Here is a 25,939-nt window from a genome sequence, read left to right on the forward strand (position 1 = left end):
GTGCGGGAGCCATAACTAAATACTAGGGCTGCATATGTGCTTTTAGTCTGCCGCTTCTCAAACATCTAGCATCAGAGGTATCAAAATAGTGAGCAGCACCTAGAGAGAAGGTGTAGGAGTCCAAGGAGAGGTGTGCTTCTCCATCTTCATTTTTTGTAATATTCTCATTTATTTATGAAAGACCAAGCTTGGGAAGAAGAGGTGTTTAGTGTTCTCACTGTTGAACCTTTCTTGAAACAAACAAAACCAGTATTGACAGTTTTAGGCATTATAAAGCATAAATTAGAATCAGAAATAGTTATTTAAATATTCTTTGTCTTCTGGTTTTTGAACCCTCTTGGCCACACCTATCATTTTTAAGCGTTTGTCTATAATCGTGCAAACACATTCACGCAGAATCGGAGAATTCAGAGAACTCGTGATGTCATGAAGTTTGCAGTAAAATTAAAGAACTTTACCATCTTGAGACACCTTTTCAGTGAGTATAGTGGGCTTTTGATTTAACCTTTATAGGTCTGCAGTCTCATAACTGACCAGGAATGCTGTGTCTCCGAGGACCAATGTCCTATGTCCAGGCTTCTGTTCCTAACTACTTGTTTGGGAGACAGCTGGCCCACTCTCTGCATGAGGAAAGAGGAGATGCATCAGTACAAACAAAAAGATGGTAGAAAACAGTCAGTTCTTAGCAGAGCTAATGGTGTGGGGAAGAGGGTCTGCCTTGTTGTCAAGCTTGTTACAATATTTAGTGTTGGTTCTTTGGCAGGATGTTGATTTGTCCATTTATTGTGCAGTCAAATGTTCATCCTCTGCTGGGACAGGGCTTTTTTCCGAAGCAATGGGCCAAATGTCCCTCAGAACCTCCACTTTCTGCTATAGGGTGTCTTAGGAATGCGAGGAGTTTTAATCAGTTTTAGGTCAGTATAGTCTGGACAGCAGGACACATGTGATAGGTTAAAGACATTTTCTATTTTTTTATTTAAGACATTCCTCTGACCTGCAAGAGGAAGGGCTCTCAAATTCCTGGCCTGTTTGGGGTGGTTTACTTCCCATGGTATCTTTGCCAAGTGCTTTCTAATTATGGAATGTGTGTTATTCTGTAGTTCTTTTACAAGGCAGAAATAATGAATATTATAAAAATCTAGAAAAAAGGTATGCATTGATAGATACGCTTGACTGCTTTTGCTTTTGGAGTAACGCAGATGTGATCCACGCGGATTTTTGAATAGCATAATCCCAAGCCAGTGCCTCTTACCTCCCGATTTGTGTCGTGCAGTGGAGTCTGTACAGCAGAGGGGAAGGAAGATGGGTTTGCTGATGCCAGTTTCACGGGGCCAAACTCTTTTTTTTTTTTTTTTTTCCCAGTAGAGCCACTGCTGGGGGTGTAGCTTAGCAAGTCATGCACTGCTCTGTGAGCCCGTCGGAGCAGGGCTGACAGGAAAGGTTTCCAGTCCCCGTGCTTTGAATGTGAAATTGTATGCAGGGAATCAGCTGCTTATCAGCAACGAGCAGAGCAATCCCAGTGCTCTAATCCGGGGTTTGTATGAGTCACTTCTAACTGGTGAGGCTTGGAAAACTTGCTTCATGCCTCTGCCTGTGGTTGCCTGTAGTAGTGGTGCAGACCTAGCCAGCCATCCTCAGCAGAAATCACAGACAAGGGCTGGGCTCTGTTGCTGGAAAGGAAGAGCCTGGTTTTATCACCTTAGTAGTCCAGGATCAAGATGTTCTAAATCAAAACTATATTGGTTATCTCTGCTTTCCAATTACGACCTTTTTTCCGCTCCCAATTTAGGCTAACCCACACACAGGAGTGTTTTCCTCACCAGCAGTGAGGTGAGGCAGTAGTTTGACTGCAGAAAAAAAAAAAAATGTTTTGAGTAAAGGTCTTCCCAGTGAATAAATAAATGAGTTCTCTTGCATAAAATGTCAAGGGAAATGTGGAGAAAAAAAAAAACAACACAAAAACAAACCAAAAACCTAAAACCACAAAACCAACAAACAAACTTCTGAATATTGAGCTCTCATATATTCTCCTCTTAACGTGGCATTTTCAGTGATGAGACATGTTCTGAGAAGTGTTAGGAGGTGTAAACTAGGGGAAGGGTGAAGTTGTTAATGTGAAGATAACTCTGTTGATACATCACTTAAAATTGTAACGTGAGTTTTATTGACTCTGTTGTTTGGCTACAGATAGACTGATTGGAGGAATTACGATGGAGAACTGACATTCTCTTCCTGAAGAATTAGGGCCACCAGGCTACAGCTCTAATTATACTTGGAAAACTCCTGGCTCTGGGCTTGCTGTTGTGATTCATTAATGGCTAACGTGGCTCAGTTTGGGAAATGTAGCTTCGATTACCTTTGATCTTACCTGTGCTCCTGCACTGAGCAGGGCTTTGGAATATTGTCTATTTCTTTCAATGTTCTGAAATAGACCAATGCTAAACCCACCTCTGAAATGTGTCCTGAGGCTGCCTCTGTTAATAATTCACCTAACTCCTCGGTTGGTTGATGATAAGAAGTGAACAAAAATCGTGCCAAATAGTTGTGCAAGAATTGAGAGGTACGATGAAAAATTTTTCAAAATAGAATCTGATGAGAGCAGAGGAGCTGGTGGCACCACAGCTCTCTTCAGAGCTGTTACCCAAGCTTCATCACAAATCCTTGAAACTGCTGGTACCTTCTTTCTGTGACCAATGTCATCCATCACAGTGCAGGACCTCTGGGATCAATGCCTTGGGTCAGAGCTAATTAGAGAGGAGCGCTGCACCAAACCACTGACAACATCTGCTACGTTTCGTGAGTTTTAAATAGCCTCCTATCCGAGTAGTGCCCGTGCACAGTCTTGTTTTACTTTTAAAAGCCTTAAAGTAAAGCAAGTAGCTTTTTGATTTAGATCTTTTTACTTTAAAGCTTGACTTTACCTTTTCTCCAATAGAATTTGAAAAGTACGTGTTTTGATAAGAAAAAAACCCAAAAACACAACAACCCTCTTTGAGCAGAGCTCACTCCAGATAGTGCCAGTCGTGAAAAATCAGCAGTCGAGCTTGGGAATGATTGAATGGCCCTGCATGTTCAGTGGTTAGAGCATCTGCCTTTTGGTGTTGCAAAACTTGAGTGATGAACTGCCACACGGGACCACTTTGAATGGATTCTGACAACTGAGATGCTTGTAATGTTGGTCCTGGGCAGACACATGGAGTTGGGCTTACTCAGTAGTGCTGCGTGCTGCCTGGGGTCCTGCAATCGTGTCTGATCTGAGACTAATACACCTAAGGGCCTTTTTGGAGAAAGAGAATTGATTTGTTTCTGCTTGCTTCTTTTATGGTCATGAGAAAAGCATTCCCCACTTAGAAAAGTAAAAAGAAAAGAAGATTAAAAAAAAAAAAAAATCCTCCAAAAGAGTGTTATGATGATGAAAGGACATTATTGAGTTTGCCACCTCTGTTCACCCACTTATGGTAGTGAACTGGTGATGGTAACTGACATTCAGTGTGATAGTGACTTCAGCGCGATACCTAAGTTTCAGAAGTGTTTGAGCAGGTGCAAGAGAGAGTCTGCAATAGACTCTTTTCAGAAGACCATGTGCAGCAGGAAAGACTATATTCCCATTAATTTTGATAAGGTTCCTGTGGAAAATTAGACATTGAGTTTGGATCAGGCTCATGTTTGCTCTGCGCAGATGTGGCTGCATGCGTTTTGAGCAAACAACCTCTGAAATTTCAGTGGGTGAGCTCGTAGGGTTGCGCTGTTTTGCCTTGTGTGTGTTGCCTTTTTTACCTGCATCTAGTTTGTAGCCATTTGTCACGTTCTTGGCTAATTGTAGAGTCCCATATTACGGATCCCTTGAAGAGAGGGGTCTGTTAGGAGGGTGGTATAAAGGAGAAACGGGTGGCAAGGTGCTGTGTGCAGATTGTGGTTATCTGTGTTGTGAGACTTGTAGGCAGACACCCATCTTCTTCGTTAGCTACTACCAGTCAGATCAAATGGCTGACTAATTTTTTTAGTCACTGATGCTTGGAAATGGAGAGTCACCTGGCTCAGGGCAGAACTTACCTCCTTCAAGGGTTTGCTTGGCCTCCAGTGCAGCTGCCAGACAGCAGCTTTGTGTGCTCTTATGTGAACTACTTGTGACCTGAAATACCTGAAGGGTAATGTGCTTTGGCTGCGCCCTGTGCCAGGGCAATGGGCTCTCTGTAGCAGATAGGCAGCATTATTTGCTATACCAGTAATTTATTTTAGGATGGACACATAGCTCCACCGAGGAGCAAATGAATTCATAGAATCATAGAATTTCTTCCCTCTGAGGGCGGTGAGGCACTGGGACAGGTTGCCCAGAGAAGTTGTGGCTGCCTCATCCCTGGAAGTGTCCAAGGCCAGGTTGGAAAAGGCTTTGAGCAACCCAATCTGGTGGAAGGTGTTGCTGCCCATGGCAGGGGGGTTGGAACTAGATGATCTTTAAGGGTCCCGTCCAACCCAAACCATTCTATGATTCTGTCAATAATTTAGGTTGGAAGGGACCTGTGGAGATCTCTGGTCCAACCCCACACCAAAGCAGGGCCAGTTTAGGTCAAGTTGCTCAGGCGTTGTCTGGTTGAGTCTTAAATATCTCCAAGGATGGAGTTTCACAACTTCTTGGGGCCTCTGTTCCAGTATTTGACACCACTTATTGTGAAAACAATTTCCTAATATCTCATTGGAATTTCACTTCTTCCAGCTTGTGTCCATTGCCTCTCGTCCTTTCACTTTCCACCTAATGCTCGCAAAGTCTGCGTATAGGTTTTGATTTTGGTCAGAATGCCCTTATCTCTGGGTGGTGGTGAGGACAGGTGTAATTGTGAGCCCGGGAGATTTTGCTGTGGTTGGAGTGGGTTCGGGAAGCCCTCTTGGTACCGCTGCTGCTGTTTCAGCGCCAAAACTTGCAGTAATGGAGCGTACTGCTTCCTGTCCTCTTTGCTGTGGTTTTGCATGTTTGGGCTCTGCACCAGGTCTTCCAGCGCCTGTGATGACTTTTCTTTCCGTTTTTCCCTGTCACTGGGCAGTGGGGACTCTGCTAGGCAGGCTGCAGGCAGAGGACAGCTGACTTCTCTTGGGCTGCTGCTCTTGATCTCTGCCCGTTGGTCTCTCCTCTTTGGGAGGGAGGAGAGTTCCTTTCTCTCTCCTTGGAAAACGCCCTCTCCAGGATGCTCCAGTAGGAGCTGGTGGGAGGGAGGGAGTTCTGGCTGCACCGAAAATGTCATGAAAAAAAAAAAGGCAACTGACAGAAGAGAGAACTTGTCCTCAGATTCCTGCTTTTTGCAGCAGCGTTAAACTAAGTCTCTGCAAGTGCCGCGGGAGCTGGCAGGAGGCAGAAATGAAGTTCAGAGGCGCGGTAAGATTTATTTAACTCTTTTGGTGATTTTACAGCTTTCAGATGTGTATCTAGTCAGAGAAGAAGGGAGATAAATTTCCAAGGTTTCAGCAGGAAAGTGAAATGCTTCAGCTTGTTAAGACCCCTTTATTGGAAAGTTACGTGAAAGGGGTTGAAATAGGAAAAAAAAAAACAAAACAGGAGGTACGTGTTTTGAGGAAGAAGCTAAGGTGGGAATTGAGAAAGTGGGAAGAGAGGGGGAAAGCCGTGCACTGTGTTAGGGGAGAAGAAAGGGTGGAGCTTTTGCTTGGGTGGAAGGGGCATGGGGATGTGAACGTACTGTCCTGGTGCTGGGCTCTGCTTGTGTCCTTCCCAGGGACATGGGCTTCTTTCTCTTGTGACTGCCACCCTGGGGAACAGCAGGAAATACCTGCTGAAGGACTCATTGCCACTCAGTTCCTCCAGGGTGTATTTACTTTAGCAAAACTTTGTCCGTGTTTTAGTGGCAACCAGAAAGCCTGGATCTGCGTACTGCATTGCAGGATAACCACTGGGAGCTTAGAAGAATCAGTATGTGGCAAAAGATTGAGATGACTAGGATTGTTACCTGGAAAAAAGAGATGAGTAAGAGAGGAGGGGAGAAAAATAAATATACAGTAGTGCCACAGAGAGGACAGGTCACGAGCTACCTTTTGCTGTGTTGTAAAATACGAGGAGGGATGTTCAGTTAAGTTAAAAGTTGCCAAAGAGATGCAAAGATTGTTTTCATACAGTGCGTAATTGGGCCACGGAATTCACTGACACTGGAAGATGTTGAGGTCAAGGATAAGAGAACATTATGAAAAAGAATGTATGTGGGTTTTTGTCTGGATAAGAATGTTCAAGGCTTTAATTTGTAAACTCAGCAAATTTAGGAAAGGAAGGGTTGAAAACATCATGTCTGTGGATTTAAGCATTCTGACTGTTGAAGAAGTGTTGGGACCAGAGTATCCCATATCTGCTCAATCTAGAGATCCTTGCGTGTTCTCCTAAATAGCCTGGTGTTGACCACAGTCTGAGAAAAGGCCTTGGTGATGAGGGGAAGCCCAGAGCTTCTGGAGGACCTGCCTCGTTCCTCCCTGTGGCAGCACGTTTGAAAGTGATGAATGGTGCTCGAGAGGCTTGTGCTTTTGAGTGTCTATTGGCATGGAGGACTGTACAGCAGGAGATGTAGAGAAAGGATTTCAGATGCGTTACGTGAGAGGGTGATCAGCGGTGATGTTGTCTAGGGTGGTGCTTGATGTTCTCTGAGAACATGTGGGTGTGGAAGTGCCCTTCGCATGCCCTGGGAATGCACTGGAGTGCGTGTTCTGCTTGGAAAGTTTTACTATCTTGAAAGACATAATGGTCTGAAATCGTTGTGTGGGGCGTGTGGAATCCAGTGGAGAAGGTGGGAGCGTCTGGTGTGGGGAAGGCCAGAGAGCTGCAAGAGTACTGGTGTGAGACCCGAGGGGATGTGTGCACGGGAGGGGAATACAGCAGCAGTTATCGAAGAACAGGGAATAAGGGTGCGGGGTCAGCGCCCCGTTGCTGCAGGCTGGAGGCAGGGGGAGCAAGCAGGTGCTGTGATTCTTACCTGTAAACCAGCATTTGGGTTTCTGCTCCCCTCTCACCTGCTCGCTCTGACCTAGCAGTCAGGGGCCAAATTTACTTGAAGGGCAGTGACCAGAGTTTTTGCTTTTTATGCCATCTGTTTGTGTTCCGAAGCAACTGTGGGATGCACAGGGCTGTGACCCGAGGTCACAGGTGGAACTGCTGCGTGTACTGTGATCAGCAACACCCTCTAACTACCAACCCCTCGTGTCATCTGCTCCCGAGCAAAAGTGTCAGCTCCCTAAATATAGAAATCCAGTGTATTTACTTTTCCAGCCTTGGTGATCTTTCTGGTTTGCCTAGTTCATTTTTCTTGCTGCTGTTTTATACTTAGCTTGTTGATTGAAGTATCAGCATCCCTTCTTAGGACTAAACGTTGTTCTTCTTCAAATCAGTTTTTAGAACTACCTTTTTCTTCTCACTACTAATTGCTTGTCTTTTTTCCTAACTTGCTTCCCACCCCCTCCCCCCCCCAAAAAAAGTAAAGTCTAGAATATATAATTTTGTTATAAACACTGAACAAATGATATTACTTACTTGCCCTGCAAATCTCTGTGGCTTTCTTTGGTTTCTGGTCTATCATAATTTGCATTTCTAACTTACACTTGAGCTCCTTAAATATAAATTTTTACTGTTCTAAGTGTTGCAAGTGTCAAATGTCATTGCTTAATATATTAAGTCATAATTAATTGCAGTAACATCCACACCCTGCATTATTGTTTCTCGAAAGACTAAATTTTTGCTTTCACAGTTCTAACTCCCCACAACCTGTGATGAGAGATACTTAATGCACACAGTGGGGTACTTTGCTCACATTTCCCATTCTGCCTTGTATTGTAGGGTGGGAGATTAAATGGTTCTGTAGCTTGGAAAGTGAGGGAGGCAGAACTTTAACTTCCAGGTAATTTACTAGTGGGGACGTGGCGAATCTTTGTGAGAGCAGAATAAGCTGGCTTACCCTACATTTCTGATTATTTCATCTTTTAATGTATTCTGGCTTGTTCCTAGTTAAAATATGGAAGACTTCAAAATAAATCATTTACAGAAATTAGTCAAGGAAGTGGCAATTCTCTCTCCTTAATATTTTTTGAATAGTGTATTCCATAGTTAAATCCATTCAACATGTGTTTTGGGATTAGGAGGGAAGTATCAGAGAGGGAGAACCAGGTTCTGAGCATGGGCAAGTGCTCCCTGACCCCAGACATTCCTCTGTTGGCGATGTATTGCTCTAAAAGAAGCAAGAATAAAAACTGATTCTGCTATAAATGGTCCTTGAGTGGCAGCTGCTGACATGGTAACTTTTTTTGCAAGTTGAAGTTGTTCCCTTTAATTCTCCTAGGCTGTGTCATCAGAGTTGTTATCTGGTTTTGATCCTGTTTGATCTGACAGTTCTGATTTTTCTCAAGTTGTCTGCTCAGAACATCTTACCACCTTGTGGGAGATACTGCACTCTTCATAATTAAAAGCAAAATAAAACATTTCATTTTGTTATTACGTTATTTCATTAAACAAGTCCACTACATGAGATTTGGTTCATATAAATGATCGTCTGAGCTCAGATGGCTTCAGAAAGCGCAGATAAATCCACATGGTTAGTTGCAGAGGATTTTTCTGTGGGATACGGAGCTGCCTCTCAGGGAGCTATCTTTCCAACCCAGCTGTTGACTAACAGTTTTTTGTGTCCAAAATGTGCAGCTAACGTTCAGTGTGGCAAAAGGGAGGAGGATCCTGAGTGGCTGCGCTTCAGTCTGTCAGGGATTCGCTGGCAGGTGGCAAGTGCTTGAAAAAGATCCCTTGGTCCAGGTCCACCTCAGTTGTTTTCATTATTGCTTTCTTTCTCCTTGTAGAAGGAAAGAAGAGCTATCCCATTCTGCACCTCAGGAATTGAGGCTCTGGATAAAATAGTTGATTTTTGTCTGCTCTGCTGTCTAGCCCATGCTGTATCCAAACCCTTTCCCAAACTGTAGAGTGGAGTAGAAATCAGAGGGTTTTTTTTCTTCCTGCAGCTTTGGCATGGCAGTAAGGAATGTCATACTATCCAGGAGACAAATGTATTTTAACTGCCACCTCCCCACAAGAAGTTCAGTCTTGGTTCAGACTTCTTATTGTCTTCCAGAATCTAATCGGAATTTCCCTTCCCACTCTCATTTCGTTCTTGCCTGCTCCTTCCGCTCCTGGCTTTGTAACTATTTCTGGAAGCTGCAGCTCAATCATCTTTCGCTTGATACCAAGATAAAGATGCCTGCTCCTTCCATAGGGCACCTGCTTTCTGTGGTTGTTTTGGTGCAGATCTACTGGATGCATTCCAGCTAATTGGTGAAAATGCATTGTCAGAGGAAAATAATAAAACATACCTTTTTAGATCTAGACACCTTGTTTATGTTGTGTGACTTTTCTTTCTAAATCAGATGATTATAAAGCTTCTCTGCTCCATAATATACAATTGACTTTGAGAGCTCCAGGTGCTTTCACATGCATCACTCATGGATGCTCCGGGAAGGAATGAGAGTAGCCAGAGCCGCCAGGTGCTGCCTGTTCTCTCTCCAGTTAGCAGCACTTGTGTCTGGGATTGCTGCACCAGCACTGACTGTTCAGGTACCCCTCTGGGAAAATCAAGACTGGGAAATTCTGGTGTAAAAAACCTCCTTCATGTGTACGCATGTTGGGCTACTGGCTATTGCATGGCCGTAGACCAGCTGATGGACAAAGCAGCGAGGAGAGTTTCACATCAGTTCACATCAGCCCTGAACTCCTGTGCTCATGGCAGAGTTGCCCTCCACCTTCCATCACAAAAGAAAATTTCCCCGATGTGCTGAGACTGAACTGTGTGACTCGAAAACTTTGGATTTTGTTGTTTAGAGCAAAAGGTCCTGTTTTAGGATTTGAAGTGTATTAGATCTCCAAGTCCTAAGCAGAGGAAAGTCTTTATCACACTTTGGCATTTAGTTTAAAAGGAAAATATTTGTTTACACCTTCACAATACCATGTCAGAGAGTTACTAGTTCAGTTTAGGAAACTCTTTGGTATAGTCTTGAGTGCTTTTGTACTCCCAGGAGCTGTTTGTGAAGGGTGTTTTCTGGTCTTGTTGACTCTTGTATGAACACAAAGAAAGGTTGGAACCTCAGCCAACGTAAACCTGGCTCTGCAGGCTGCATTCAGCAGCACCAATTTACGCCAGCTGAAAGTCTTTCTCAAAATGTAATCATACGGAAGAAAAAGGCATGTGGAAGTAGTACCGCTTTGGTAATTGCACTGGCTTGGTCCCCACCATTCAGGGGTGAGGGCTTTTCCTTTCCTGGCAGTGAGCCACTGTTGTGCTGGTGGCTCTGGAGAAGAGATTAAAAGCATGGAGTGGGTTAAAATAGTGTGGGAATGAGTCCCTTGGAACTGTACCTTGGGGTGGGTTTGAGAAACGCAGTGGCAAAAGTCAGCATTGTGCTCTCTCAAGCAGGAGTGACCATTAGGGCAGTGATTTTAGTGTGGGACGAAAGGCCAGTTTGGTTGAAGGCACAGGCACTCCTAAGCCCACAGGCACCCAGATCAGATGGAGATTGCTCAGATTTTTGCAATTCCCTGTTTGCAGCCTGTGCTGGGTGTGGCATTAGCGTGGTGTATCCTACAAAGGTTGGGATCCTGAGGCTGATCCTCCTTTTGATTCCTGTAGGCAGGGTGAAGTTGCTCATGGTGGAGCTGACTTAACTACCTGTTACTGTCAAAAGGAAACCTGTGTTCCCTTTCCTCCTTACCCTGCGTCTGACGCCTTGATCCCATGGTAAGGTGATTCAGCTCACTACATGGACAGAAAAATACCAGCTGCTTTTTTCCTGGTCATTGTTTTTGTTGGCTTGGTGATTTGCACTGGTTGGGCTCAGAGACAGGCAGTTACCTGCGTGAACACGTGCCGAGGAGGCGAAGTCCAAAGGAGGGGATGTGTTCCCATTTGGTTCCAAGTTCCTAACTTGCCTCTTAGGTGGTGGTTTCAGAAGCACTTAAAAATGGCAGTAACTGGTCCTGCTGCCGAAATGCTTGCTCCTGCCCGGCTCTGCTGTGGTTCCCAACCTTGTGCCACCGTGTCTGTTGGCCATTGCCAGTGATTATGCATGGAACCAGTGTGGGAAGATGACCTGGATTAAAATAATAAACAACTCCCTCTAAGTTAGTTTTAATCCATGTCAGATTTCCAGTCCAGTTTATTGCACAAGTACCAGGGCTAGTGAAAGCCAAAGGGTGCAGCTGCATGGAGGGCAGGTGGGACAGTCCTTTTGCCTGTGTTCTCAATGTCAGAACGGCTCGTCTACCACTGTGCTCTCTCAGCAGCTTTAAGGAAAACCGATTTTCACAAGGAAGGGTCTAATCAGACCTTCACAGCTTATATTCTCCTAATTATCTGGAATGCATACCTCCTGCCACAGGGCTTTCAGAGTTGTCCAAGCTGATCTCTTGCACAGCACGGAGCAGGGGATGTTGTAAATGAACTCTACGTCAGCTAGAGGCGTTTTGGCAGAGATAAATCTATCCACTGCAAAAACTAAGGGAGCCGGTCCTGACCATAGGCAAGCTGCTGTAATGGTTAATTAGCTTCACTGTGACATATTTAACCCCCCAGACTGGGTTTTCTAGCATTAATTTACAGCCACCAGATTTGATGTCTGCCTGCTAACATGAAATAACCACCATTTTAGTTAATTTATTCAGTGCCTCACTGTCACACTCATCATTTGGTAGGAACATATGGTCGTCATTGTGATTATTTTCTTCTAAATGGTGTCTTCTTCCCCACTTTCTTCCTTCTGCATGACTGTTCTATTTCCATTTTGCAAAAAGAATTGATTTTCACCTCCTTTTCCATTGCGTCTGTCAAAGTTATTGGCAGTCAAATAGTTAATGTTGCCATTTTAAGTTGATGGTAGACTCAGACATAAGCAATACAGCAAATGAGCAAATGCTGGCACAGAGAAGTGCATATTGCTGAGCTGTGGTTTGTGACTGACGTTTCTATTTGCATTGAACTTAGGCTTGGGAGGGTACAACACTGTGATTAAAGTTTATATTCTGGAGAATCTGACTGTGTCCTGTCAACTGGTCACATTTAATTATTGCTGACAAGTTGTATTTACTTTTGCGTTGTTTTTTATTAAAAAAAAAGCGCTGAAAATTTGTTCTCACGGAGAGGGGTTGGAGTTGAATGAGAAGGGAAAAAGCGTGGAGGAAGCTGAAAGCTACTTAGCCTTAAATGCCTGTCCCAGCGGACGCGGCCGAAGCGCAGTTTTCTGTGTTGTAAGTAGGATAGATGGCTTCTTCCCTCGGCTGGATGTGTGCAGCTGGGATCAGCTCGTCCTGAGCGGGAGGGAGTGGCTGATGAAAGAGCTGCTGAAACTGCTAAGTGACGTTTTCTGTGAAAGGCTTTAGGATTATATAAACTTGGATTAACTGCGCCAGGGTGGAAGTTTCTCCAAAGTCATTTTTGAGGCAGCTGTGTTTTAAAACTGTATTCATAAACTTGCCCGCTTGAAAACTAGTTATTTTCTTCTGGTTTTGCCTTTGCTCCCATTACCTTGCCTAGCACCTGCTCCAGGATTGCTGTGCTCCGATAGAAGGGTTCTAATTTCTAGGCTGAGTTTATTTGAACGTGATTTATCTCTATTTCTTTTGCCAATGTTGTTCTTTGTCACACCACCTTTCTTCTCCAGGGTTTATCCCTTTCCTCTTCACCTTGGCACAGAGGGTAGAAAACGACAGCAAAGCGTTTTGCTGATGGTGTGGAGGAATTGACTTGAAAAGTTTTGGGCATTTTAGAAAGATTTCTTATGACAGCATCTGCAGAATTCCTCCCAAACTGGATCTTTCAAAGCTTAGCAATCAGGCCTTCCAGACCGTGAGACTAATTGGAAAAAAATAAAAATAAAAATAAAAAGGGAAATTAAAATTATGTTTCTTTTGTGGTGTTTGAACCATTACAGTGGATCTGGATTTGAAATTTCCTAATAGCAAGTTGTAGGAACTAATTTTTCCTTCTGAAAGCTGCTAATTTTGTGCAATCACTTATGTCCAGGCACTGGGCTTTCGGGAAGGAAGCCAGTTATAACTTAAGGATAAGCAAAACTGCATTTGTAAATGGTTGGTAGGTCTGAACAACTGCAGGCTGAGGGAATTTGCACCCGTTTGGGCCCAATTTTATACTTCAGTGGGTCTTGCCTTTATTACTACTTAACAAAACTAAAGGTAAATTTTCTTCTGACCGAGGTTGTTGTTTATTTTTTTTTCCCTGCATGCCATCGGTCCCTGTGCTCTGACCACTATTATATCTTGAGAAGGAGCAGAAACGAACTACCTGACAACGTGAGTCAGCAAAAATCATCTACGTCGTTGTGCAGGGTTTTGGGGCTGGACGATGGTTTTGCAGCAGGGATCTGGCGTTCCCAGTTTGTAACACTAATACAGGAAGAGAGTGCCTGGGTATTGCTGTTAGTGCGTGAGCCCGTTTAGGAGCAAGCTCCAGTGGCCATTGTGCCAGTGATGGCAACATCCCAGAATATAACAACAGATTGTCCAAAATGTGTTAGTGCTTTAGGGAAATGGTTTAGGAGAAGGGTGCTTGCTGTGAGGAGTTTGCAAAGTAAGAAGGATTTAAGAATATGATGAGGAAATGCAGACAGATGTGAGGCAAATTGTTTAATACGTTGTATCTCCTGTCTCTGACTTCTGTGCCTCCACCATCGTCCGTCCATTGGGTAGAAATTCTCCTGTGGGTAGCGACTGAGTCACTGGGAGCACTTTTCCTCTCCCTTTTCCAGTGCGTGAGGCTGAGGGAAGAAGCCAGCAGACCTGTGTTTTCCAAAGATGGCTGTGTCCGAACCGCATCGCATTGAAAATGCAACCTTTAAAAGAGGGACAGGGAAGTGGCTTGATGCACGGGATGACAGATGTTAGTGTCACAGTCTGTGACATTGAGTTCGTAACGGTGGCATGGGATGCAGAAATGCCCGTTTCTCATACAGTTCTGAGTTTTCCCAGAAGTTTCCCATTCGGTGTCATGCTAAAGCTTTTAAACTGGTCAGCAGTGTGAAGCTGTTTGCTCATGACATGAATCATCATTAGTCATAAAAGATTCCTTACCTCGGAACGACTTCCCATTATGAAATGAGAGAGAAGAGTAGAGGAGAACACGTTTCAGTCTGTCTCCTGCTAAAGGATGCCTGGGAAACGAAATCCAAGTTTTATTATGAAATGCTTGTTTGGTTGATTGATTCCTTTAAAGTGATTGGAAATTTAGCAATAACTTTTCCCTAATGCTGGCTTGTCTTCCATCAAAGCAATTAGTATAAACCAATTAATAAAGTGTCAGTATACACTGAGTGGCGTTTTCAGCAGCAGTGGGGTTATTCTGATATCCTCTCCTGTTCATAGGTTGTCCGTGGTAATTGCGATTAATCGTTCTCGTGGACTCAGCTGTGTACAAAACCATGGATATCCCAACTTCCTCTGCTTTTGGTTGCAGGGAGCGGGGACTAACGGCATCCGACTGACCATGGAGAGCGCTCTGACGGCCCGCGACCGTGTCGGGGTGCAGGATTTTGTCCTGCTGGAGAACTTCACCAGCGAAGCGGCGTTTATTGAAAATCTCCGTAAGCGCTTCAAGGAGAATCTGATCTATGTGAGTAGCAGGGTGACAGAAGCCAAAGTGTTCATCTGAGACCTGAATTGGGGCATTTGCTACAGAGGACATTCCGTAGCTTTGCTCTGCAGTTGGATTTAGAGATGATGGTATCAGCTTTAATAGGCCATGGTTGCTTGTGTCAGAACGAGCCTGGGACACTGTCGTGTTGACACATGTGAGGACTCATCGCAGTGCTCCAGTTGAGGTTTGCTGGCATTTACAGGTCTTACCAGCACAGAAAATCCGACTTGCACAACATTCTTCCGTTTCACGAATTCACTCCGTGGTGGGCTTTTGGCAACACCAAGCTTGAACTTGATCCCAAATGATATATCGGAAATAATCCAGAGTTCTTGCTTGTTCAAGCTGTTCGTAGGTGCTGTTTTTTCAGCAGGGATAGCATGTCTAGCATAACTCCTGCAGTGTTATTCTCACTATGCCGAGAGGTCACTTCTGCAGCTCCCTCGGCCTTGTTGGAAGCCCTCAGCAGCGTCCCCAGCGCTCTGCTGCAGGCAGCCCTTGTCAACAACATATGGCCTTCGGAGCAGCCTGGGCTCTCGGAGAATCCACCGCCAGACCTTCTATAACCTCTCCACTTTGTGTTCTCTCTTTCAGACATACATTGGCTCGGTTCTGGTGTCTGTTAATCCATACAAGGAACTGGAAATCTACAGTAAACAGAACATGGAGCGATACCGTGGTGTCAGCTTCTATGAAGTTTCTCCTCACCTGTGAGTGGCCTGTGGGTAAACAGTGCTGTTCGTGCCATTCCCACGCAGGCATGTGCCGTAATGACATATGAAAACAATCAGTTAGGACTTTTCCATGTCCCAGATGCAGCACAAAAAATCGTAGGGATATGAAGGATCCTTCGGAGGGTGTGGTGTGCGGCCCTTTCTATTCCTGTTCCTCTCTCCAAAGAGGATGAGTTGCCTTTGCAGAGCAGTATTTGGAAAGGGAGTTGGTTCCTTCCTGGCTGGAGGAACAGCACTGCTTACCCAGCCCTGGCAGGACAGGAGTTCATTGTTCCAGGGTTACTCGGGGTCTGCGTGTCCAGGCTGTGAGTTTCCCCTGCTGCTACATCGCTCGTCCAGCGTAGGGCTAACTAGGGGAAAGAGTGTGTCTATATGTGTGGTGGTTTCTTTCCTACCTCTGCTGTTACTGCCTGACCAATATTTATCTGGTATTTCCCTTGTTGCTAAGATACCATCAGCCTGTTGGAACAAGGAATGTATTTATTTACACGCTCTGGCCTGGTGAGCATTCCCAATTTCTCATTTAAAAAAAAAAAAAAAAAGTTTGAGGTTTAAAGTTATTTTTGAAAACATTTGAATTTTTTTGTCAGACTGAAAGAGAAAGATGACTGAGAGCCAAGGACATTTGGCTCCAAAATGTTGTATTTCAGTACCAAGGGCCAAATTCTGAGCACCTCTTGGAGGATTTTTGTGCCTTTTTTTTTTTTTTTTAAAGGAGATCTTGGAAGAGTAAATGATATTATTTTTGAGTGAACTGTTTGGACTGTTTCTTATTACTGGCACGTAGCCCAGGAGAGTAAGCAAAACAGAACACGCTGCAAGCACAGAGAGGAAGAGAAACACCATCATTTGGGAAAGTCTGAACGTTTGAAGTTACATTTGTTACGATAAAAATGTTATTTTTATAGTTTTTCAGGCTTTTTGTGTAGACCTATATGGGGGACGGTTAAACCTGAAAAACCCTGCCTTCAGAGTTCTCTCCTTGATCTAGATGTGTCAATACATCGTGTCTACGTGCAGGTGCCCCAAAAAAGAGATCTGCCCCCAGAAAGTAGGTGGCAGCGGCGTAAGTCAGCGTCAGCATCAGGCAGTTGCTGTTGGAGCAGCTGGAGAGGGTGCGGAGCCAGCAGCTCCGGCCGTGGGCTGTCCGGCCTCCCCCCCAGCCCTGGCTCCCCCTCAACTCCTGCTTGCACACTGTTGCTGCTGCGGCGGTTACAGAATCACAGAATGGTTTGGGTTGGAAGGGACCTCAAACATCATCTAGTTCCAACCCCCCTGCCATGGGCAGGGACACCCTCCACTACATCAGGTTGCCCAAAGCCCCATCCAACCTGGCCTTGAACACTTCCAGGGAAGGGGCATCTACAACTTCTCTGGGCAACCGGTTCCAGTGCCTCACCACCCTCTGAGTGAAAAATTTCTTCCTTAGATCTAATTGAAATCTTCCCTCTCAGTTTAAAGCCATTGCCCCTTGTCCTGTCACTACATGCCTTTGTAAAAAGTCCCTCTCCAGCTTTCCTGTAGGCCCCCTTTAAGCACTGGAAGGCTGCTATAAGATCTCCCCGGAGCCTTCTCTTCTCCAGGCTGAACAGCCCCAACTCTCTCAGCCTGTCTCCATAGCAGAGGTGCTCCAGCCCTCGGATCATCTTCGTGGCCTCCTCTGGACTCCCTCCAGCAGCTCCATGTCCTTCTTATGTTGGGGACTCCAGAGCTGAACTCAGTATTCCAGGTGGGGTCTCACGAGAGCAGAGTAGAGGGGCAGAATCACCTCCCTTGACCTGCTGGCCACGCTGCTTTTGATTACCTTCCGTCCTGCCTTCCAGGCAGGCCTGGTCCAGCTGCAGCCGCTTTTGTCTGGGATCAGGGCGCTCTCCAGGGCTTCTTGGGCCTCAGGTGAGAATTTTGTGACTCTGGAACATCGTTGGGAGCATGGCTGCCTGTTTGTTTGTGTGCAGTCGGTACAGGGCTGAGCGTGCTGGCAGTGCTCACGTGGAGCGCTGAGCATCTCTGCTGTGGTTCCTGTAGGTGCTACACAGAGTGACTTAAATCACAAAGTCGCTGATTATTTCTTGGGCTCTTTCTTGTTTTGACTAGTCCCGTATGAAACCGTAAAATGTGCAGCTCTTAAGTAAACCCTTGAGAACTGCGGTGCCACATACCAGTGCTGCTCCGACTGGGAAAACATTTTTGATTAACTGTTTTTATCGTTCCATTAAAAAAATTACATTATTTGATTATTCACGTTAAATTATTTGATTTTTTTATGCATTTAAGAATATTCTGAGGAGCACTGAAATGCTCTGTAGTTTAGTACTCTGCTTCTCCTTTTACAGTATTCCAGGTGTCTTCTTTCCTCTTTCTCTTATTCTAAAGTGAAGCAAGAAAGCCAAAATACTTCCAAGATTGCTATTCCAGTGTCAAAGTAGTTTAAGGCTAGGCCTGAGTGGTGGGTGCTCTGGGAAGTGCGTCACACGTAGTCATTCAAAGGAGAAAAGTTATCTGTATGGGCTGGAAACACAGCATGCTTCCCAGAGTGATCTGTCACATCCTGTCCTATTTATAGCCCCCTGGCAGGGGTTTCAGGGATGGTGACTACAAATGGGACCATAAACATCATTAAGTAAAGTGATTCTGTATGTGGCATGCATGAACTTACAGTTCTGCTCGAACTTACAGTGCTGTAAAATCTCCCAGTAAACACACACAGTCTAGGGGCAGTTCTTAAAATTTAAATTAAATTTACATTTATTCAGCTGTTTTCAAAATGCTCCAGAGACAGAATTTGGATGGGAATAGGAGGACTCGATGACTTTAGTGGGGTAAGCGTGCAGTTGTGTTGCTAGGTAGCTCGTTTGGTGCTAAGGCAACACCAGTATTAATAGACTTGAGAAGGCCATGGCTGTTATTTTGGTGTGATTATTTCTAATTAATTTCACAGCATGAGAGTTTAAAAAAAAAAAAAAGAGCTACTAAAAGGTAGTCAAGTGTATGAAGACAGGATATCTGCTTGATTACCACATGTAAGACAGCTGCAAATACTGTTATGGAGGTCTTATTACATGAGCACGTTTTGAAGGGCTAATGCTCCTCTTTTATCCTCTACCATTGCATCCATCTGCTCCTTCTTTTCCTCTCTCCCTCTGCAAGCAGTTGCCACCACACTCATCCTCCTGCTCCCTGGTGTTATAAAAGTGTGTGTGATTCTTGGTGTAAGATCCTGTCTGGTCTGTCGCGGGGAAGAAAAGAGAACAGAAAAAAGAAGCAGCGAAGGAAGTAGCAGAGGTCCAGGGCCAGCAGCAGTAAACCCTGGCTGTGTGCAGGCAGGAAGAACCGTCTGGTATTTTGGGTAGTGCTTGGCCCAAGTTGGGTGGGAGCTTATGTAGCGGGCAGGATGCTTCTTAGTCTGTGCTGCTTATCCCACTCTTCCTATAATCCAAGAGAAGCTGCAAGAGGTTGGGCTGTTCTGGAGCCTCCCAAATAGCAAAGTGCAGTTGTGACCTTCTGAGTGTGCCTCTCCTGGTTTTGACTGGGCCGGAGTTAGTTTTTCTTTTCAGCAGCTAGACGAGCTCTGTGTTTTGGATTTACTGTGGGATTTGTGATGAGAAGAATGCCAAAAAGAAAAACTAACTCTGTCCCAGTCAAAACCAGGACAGCATCGTCACTTAAAAGATAAGCTCGAATAAAGATGGATGGAAAACAAGGCATTTCCTGAATGTAAAGCCTTTTTGTCCTGCAGGACCAGTGTTGAGAGATCATGTATATTTAGAAAAATAAGTTTATCTGCACCGTTTAGTCGTCTTCTGCAGCAACTCTTCTTGTCAGAGTCAGAAGAACAGTTTTAAAAGGAATTTGATAGATTTGTGCTATCACCCTGCAGAAACTTGACTCAGTGGTTAAGATGTGCATAGAGATGTTCACAGCAGTCTCCTGTGTCGTCACCAGTGTGCAGAAGCGGAATGCTCTTACTAAGCCCATGGACACATCCTTCTTTTCGAGGTGTCCCTGCCAGAGTTCGTACTGGGGGATAGTCTTAGCTGAGGAGTTCTGCCCTTCACCAAACTAACGCCTGGTTGTCATTGTCCCTTAGCTACGCTATTGCAGACAACTCGTACCGCTCCCTGCGCACCGAGAGGAAGGATCAGTGTATTCTGATCTCCGGGGAGAGCGGGGCTGGCAAAACGGAGGCCACCAAGAAGATCCTGCAGTACTACGCCATGACCTGTCCAGCCAGCCAGCAGGTCGAAACAGTGAAGGACCGCCTGTTACAATCCAACCCCGTCCTGGAGGTAACTCGAGAGCCTGCAGCACGGAAACTTGACGTTGAGTCATACCAGCAGCACTCACATTTTCCAGCTGAGGGGGTGGGAGGACAGCTGGACCCCACTGGGCACGACTGAGCTGTCTGTGCGGAGCAGACAGCGCATCCTGGGAACGCTGGTTCGCCGCATGTGGGCAGATCGTTTGCGCTGCACACAGGGGAATCCCGGTCTGGTTCCGAGCCAAAGAAATGGCCGTCTGCTGCTGAGCTCACTTGGCCCTTTCCAGTCCATGAGGAGCAATTCTGGAGCGGCCAGGCTACAGGGAGGGAGAGGCGCTTGGCACGGGAAGAGCTCTGATGCGCTGCATAAGTTGGCAAAGCCAGAAGCGGACGCATCGCGGTGGGCAGCGGTGCCCTCTGAGAAATGTGTTTGTGGGTGCGTTTTCTAGTGCTGTGGTGTCCTCTAGTGCCCAGTGCTGAGCTGTCTTTGTAGTTCCCTTTGATATTTCCGCTCCGTGCTCAAATACGTGCTGGAAAGGTGTGTCCCCAGGAGGGAAAGCCTGGCAGGGCCAGGCCTGTTCGGGCAGTGCCCGCTGTGAGCGGAGCTGGGGGTGATGGTAAGCAAATAGCTGTGATGAAGGAGGAAGCTTTGAAAAGACTGCCAGACGTGGCATATGTTGCCAGCAGTGAGCTGGCTTGTGGAGGGGGTGGAATTGTTTTCAGAGGCACGCTCCGTCTGCGGTGCTTACGCTGGGTGTAAAGATCAGTGTTAGAATTTGGGGAGTGATCCGTTTCCTTCTTGGTTCCCCTTGCAAAAAGGAAAAACTTTGGCTTTAGCAGCAGGAAATAAACAACCAGCAGCTTCACCCAAGTGTTTGTAAATAATCTTACTTGATACTTATTAGTTTTTCTCTAATCGTTTTAATTTCAGGCCTTTGGAAATGCAAAAACGCTTCGGAATGACAACTCCAGCCGGTTTGGGAAATACATGGATGTGCAGTTTGATTACAGGGTAACTTAAAATCTGTTTTACACGTCAGAACTGGTCCCTGTTGTAGCTGGGGACTGTTGCCTGTGCTTTCTTGTACTGATGTGCGTGTGGAGCGACTGTTTTGCATTCCCTTGGTGACGGTGTAAGCAGAGTCCGGTAGCAAAGTTTGGTTCCAGAGGGTATTACAGACCACACTTTCCTTTCTTCCTTCTCTACATAAAGAGACAGTGAGATTAAATCCTCTTATTTCGAAGGTATGTGTGTGCCATGCAAATGGGTTCTCCCAAAATAAAGCCACACAAGCCCACTGTGATCTGAAGATAATCTCTGTCCTGTGTAACTTTGCACAGTGTTTGTTTCGATTCCGGTTCTGATCCGGATCCCCCCGCACTGTGAAGATGAACGCAGTGCAAGAACTCAGCAGCTCAGCATACTGCAGTCTTTTCAACCTCTCAATATGGAATCCCTCCACTCTCACAGTTTTATTGCTTTTCCTTTGTGTTGAGTTCCTTCTGAGGAGGAATTTTACACAAGCCAAGATCCCATTCGGTATGCACTGTAGCCATGATCTGTATAATAGCGTGTTATTTTCATTCGATAGCTCGTTTTGCATCCACGGGGAAACTGAAATTGCCACTGTTTTAGCTGAAACAGAGATTGTGATACAAAATGACAGATAATTTTCCGTCTCTTTGTAGGCTGTCATTTTGAATGCATTTGTCTTTGCCTCCATCACCGAGAAGCAGAAACGTTTTCCTCTATGTTGATGAACTGTTTCAATGTACCTGGTTTGATTTAGGGGGCTCCTGTTGGGGGCCACATCTTGAACTACCTCCTGGAGAAATCCCGAGTTGTGCACCAGAATCATGGAGAGAGGAACTTCCACATTTTCTACCAGCTGCTAGAAGGAGGGGAGGAGGACTTACTGCGAAGACTGGGCCTCGAGAAGAACCCACAGCAGTATCACTATTTAGTAAAGGTGTGCATTAGCTAGTAATTCTTGTCATAGTTTTATGTCATAGGACTGATACGTTGTCAGTTGACTTTGTAGTTTCCTTCCCTTACTTAAAAAAATAATACTGAGATGAGTGCTATGAAAGGAAACACATGGCAGAAGTGCACTGAGCATGAGTTAGTGTATCTTTCACAATTATTTACTTATGTGAAGTATATTATATCATATATTATATGAAACTGTGTCTTTTTAGGGTCACTGTGCAAGGGTCAGTTCCATAAATGATAAAAATGATTGGAAGATTGTGCGAAGAGCTCTGTCCATTATAAGCTTCAATGACAACGAGGTGGAGGTAAGACATGTTTTAACAGCACAGCTGATTGTCCTACTCTGAAGGAATTTTTTCTGCTTTGATTTGTTATTTCTGACCAAACGCAGTCTTCAGAATGGATGTATTCTCTGCAAAAATCCTGTGGGGGAGAAAAAAAAAACAAAACAAAAAACCCCACATTCTCATAAAATGTTAATAAACACAAAAATCTCGCTGCCTTTTCTCACTGTGTGTTTATTTCCTCATCCTGGTTTCTGCCTGTTGTTCCATCCTAGGATTTGCTGAGCATCGTGGCCAGCGTTCTGCACCTGGGGAACGTGCAGTTTGCTGCCGATGAGCAAGGAAATGCTCAGGTCACTACAGAGAATCAGATTAAATACCTGGCGAGGGTGAGTATCACCATTTAGAGATATGGTACGCTAGAGATTAATTTCCTTATTTTGAAGTTGGTATCATCGTATCATTTTAGAATATGGTTTACAAGTTTTCATAGATTTACTTTTATTTGACCTAAATAAAATGCAAATATATAAAACACTTTAATTGATGACATCTCTGTTTATCACTTAGTCCGTCACTGACTTCAGATTTTTGCCTTCAGGCCGTGGGATGGGAATAGACCTACTCCAGAGAAGAGTTTTAAAGAAAGAACAACCCTGGTGGCTTTGCTTTGTCAGTTCTTTGTGCCAGAACAATCAAGCCATTTATTTGTTAGGTCATATCACCGCCAGAAAGGAGGCGGTGTGCGGGAGGAAAGGGAAGGATTGACGTTGCCAGAAATCTTGCCGCGTAAATGAGAAAATAAAGGGTTGTTTCACTTCATTGTGCTTTTGAGGACTAGACTTTCTGATCTCTTCACTGATAAATGGAACGTACTGCTTCATAAATTAATTTAATATTCTTCACTTTACAGCTTCTAGCAGTTGAGGGCTCTGTTCTTCGAGATGCATTGATCCACAAGAAGATCATAGCAAAAGGGGAGGAGGTAAGAACGTGAACTGGGGACCTGGGAGGCCCAGGGAATGAAATGAAGCTAGCCACACACCGTCAGCTCTCTCGCCAGAAATGGAGAGTTCACTCCCACTTGCCAAAGGAGGTTGTCGCTGCAGGAGTCCCACAGCCCCACGGTGACTTGCAGCCTCTGTGGCTGGGAGACCGTGGTGTGAGCCGAGCCCAGTCAGGATGCCATTGAGTGGCTGCTTGTTCACAATGCACCGGGGAAACGTAATCCTTCCATGGAACAGCTGTCAAATGGCTTTTTTTTTTCCTCCTTCTGCACGCAGCTCATCAGTCCTCTGAACCTGGAGCAGGCAGCCTACGCCAGGGATGCGCTTGCTAAGGCAATATACGGACGCACTTTCTCCTGGCTGGTGAACAAGGTTAACAAGTCTCTTGCTTACAAGGTAAGTGAACCTTTTGTTTGTTGATCCAATCAAGCATGAAAGGAATTTTTGAATCTTTTAGCTGCAAAGCAGAGAAATGCTAAGTTCCGTGCTGTACAGTGATTTCTAAATTAATTTGTTTTCCGTTAAGAAGAGGGTAAGGAGTAAATGCTGGAACTAAATGGGTAAGATCCTGCGATGGATCGTAGCTGTGAGTACCTACCAACATTCCGTTTTTGCCCTATTGCAGGAAGGAGAGTTTCCGGGCTGGAGAAGTACAACAGTTCTAGGATTGCTTGATATCTATGGATTTGAGGTTTTCCAGCACAACAGGTTTGTTTCAATCAGTGTCTTTGAGTTTTGAGTAAACTCTGCATGACTGCATTCGTTACAGTGTTTTCTCTCTGATGTGAAACAAGACGTTATTCCATCTGTGATTCTTACTAAGATGGCCTTTCAATTTTAGGAAATCAGTTGAATAACTGATAATCACAGGGCTTCTAGCACGGGGCATCCAGCTAATGCTTAGCATTTAGCACCGTTAATGTTCCTGGTACTTTAAAGAGACTGTTGTCTTTTTGGGGCATATCCATGTGATACCTTGAACTATGCCTTTGTCCAGCTCTCTGGCACAGCGGTGGCTGTTGTGGCATTTTCCCATGGGGGAAAAAACAGCTGGAAAACTCTGACTGTATTGAAGTCTGGGACCTGACTCAGATAGCAACAGACACTCTCACATTTGCAGTGTTATTGGGCTGCTCTTAAAAGTTTTTGTGTTCCTTTTTGTTCCATCCTTCATACCCATTTTTCTCTCCTTCTGGAACTCTTTCATGAGATCCACAAAGTAATATAAATTTATACATTCAGGAAATAAACGTTTCACAAAATCTGCTTGATTTACACAGAGATGTATTCATGCTGCTGCCCACTGATGGTAGCTTCTTTTACTTGTGGTACAGTGTTAGTGATTGTTTTTCTGATTTTTGTTCACAGCTTTGAGCAGTTTTGTATTAATTATTGTAATGAAAAATTGCAGCAGCTCTTCATAGAGCTCACATTAAAGTCGGAGCAAGAGGAATACGAGTCAGAAGGCATAGCGGTAAGAGCCAATATCATCACTTCCACTGTCTCCTGTGTAGCATCTCCTGCAGGTCAGAGGATAGATTAGAAAAGGAGCTGCTGATAATGGTCTCTAAAGTAAATGAATTAAAGAACTTTCCTTTCTCCTTTCTTTTCAAAACACTTTGGTAACTCTGTGCGATACAGCTAGAAGTGAGTAATGCCATTCTGATCTTTTACTGGTAGAAGATAATGCTTTTTAAAGGAAATGTCAGGAAAACAAGTTTGATGAGTGAAAAAGCTTTGTTTCAAATTTGACAGAAAGATTATTTAAATAAGGTGCTGTCTGAAATGTTCTGAAATTTTCATATTTTTTTCAAATCTAGAATTGTTTTCACCCAAGTGTGATTTCTTGTCTTTGTAGTGGGAACCAGTTCAGTATTTCAATAACAAAATCATTTGTGATTTGGTGGAAGAGAAGTTCAAAGGCATCATTTCTATTCTGGTGAGTTGACAACACTTTATTAAATTAAAATTTTGGGACAGTGTAGTGGAAAACAAGGGAAAGACCACAGGAAAAGAGAGATCTAAGCTTATATTAGGATTATTTGGGCAGGTGGAAAGAGCTACGATACACTGAACAGTGACACCATTAAGAGTCGTGTTGTCTCACCTTCATCTGCTCTCAGGAAAGAAGCTTCCAAGCCAGGCAGTCTGGAGAGAGGAAAGAGTTTTCCTTTTCAGCTCAATAATTCTTCATTTGTGGCACTAGGAGCTGGCCTACCTGTTAAGTGGCCAAGGGGTCAAACTGGGGCAGTGTTTCAGTGAGGTGGAATTAGAGCTGGGCTGTGCGCTGAGAAGCACGGTGAGAAATCAGCACTAGAATGCCCGTGTTCGTAGGATGAAGAGTGTCTGAGACCTGGGGATGCCACAGATACAACATTCTTGGAGAAACTGGAGGAAACCGTGAAGAACCACCCTCATTTTCTCACGTGAGTGTTGGCATTGCGGAGGGCAGTTAGAGGGATAGGATCCAAGTGCGTGACAGAGCCTGGAGCTTTAATTATTCCTAGAGACCATGAAAATTCACGGTGTGTATAGCAGTAGCATCCTACTTATACCGAGTCCCACATAGAAGATGATTGTGTTTTCTTTTGCAAAGAGACTAGATTGTGAGTTAAGATAATACACAGTGAGCTGTCAACACCAACGGCGTGGCTCCTCTCAAGACTCCGCTTGAGAACACAACAGGAGCAACAAAACTCTTGTTACTGACTTGCCTCTTCACCCATCTCTTCCTGGCATCCTACTGCTAGTATGTCCGAGGAATTTGCAGGCTTGCAGCTTCTTGAATCTTCCAAGACGCTGGCCCAATACTCCAGGTGTGACAAACTCTCTGGTTTGGAGTATTAGGCCAGGTCGTTCCCCAGCACTGTCAGGCCTGGGAATAATAGAACATGGAGCAGAATTTTACCAGTAAAAAGAGTATTGAGAGGTGTACGTGCATTAGAATGATGTAAGCAGCGTTAGCGCTTCTGCAGTCGAGAGGTTTGCATGGCACTGGGTCACCTT

General features: G+C 44.7%; 1 protein-coding gene across 1 annotated transcript in view; it reads left to right on the plus strand.

Annotated features, from left to right (window-relative positions):
• The window catches only part of MYO1C (myosin IC), a 46,683-nt gene that overhangs the window by 8,357 nt on the left and 12,387 nt on the right, over nt 1–25,939 (plus strand). Inside the window, exons 2-14 of the mRNA XM_086624384.1 lie at nt 14,482–14,633; nt 15,252–15,367; nt 19,479–19,677; nt 20,581–20,661; nt 21,440–21,619; nt 21,849–21,947; nt 22,202–22,315; nt 22,840–22,911; nt 23,210–23,329; nt 23,559–23,641; nt 24,302–24,407; nt 24,792–24,872; nt 25,268–25,359. Coding sequence (XP_086480510.1) covers nt 14,482–14,633; nt 15,252–15,367; nt 19,479–19,677; nt 20,581–20,661; nt 21,440–21,619; nt 21,849–21,947; nt 22,202–22,315; nt 22,840–22,911; nt 23,210–23,329; nt 23,559–23,641; nt 24,302–24,407; nt 24,792–24,872; nt 25,268–25,359 — 1,495 coding nt within the window. The remainder of the gene's footprint in view (nt 1–14,481; nt 14,634–15,251; nt 15,368–19,478; nt 19,678–20,580; nt 20,662–21,439; nt 21,620–21,848; nt 21,948–22,201; nt 22,316–22,839; nt 22,912–23,209; nt 23,330–23,558; nt 23,642–24,301; nt 24,408–24,791; nt 24,873–25,267; nt 25,360–25,939) is intronic.

This window comes from Tauraco erythrolophus, chromosome 21 (genome assembly GCF_009769465.1).
Source record: "Tauraco erythrolophus isolate bTauEry1 chromosome 21, bTauEry1.pri, whole genome shotgun sequence".
Classification (NCBI taxonomy): domain Eukaryota; kingdom Metazoa; phylum Chordata; class Aves; order Musophagiformes; family Musophagidae; genus Tauraco; species Tauraco erythrolophus.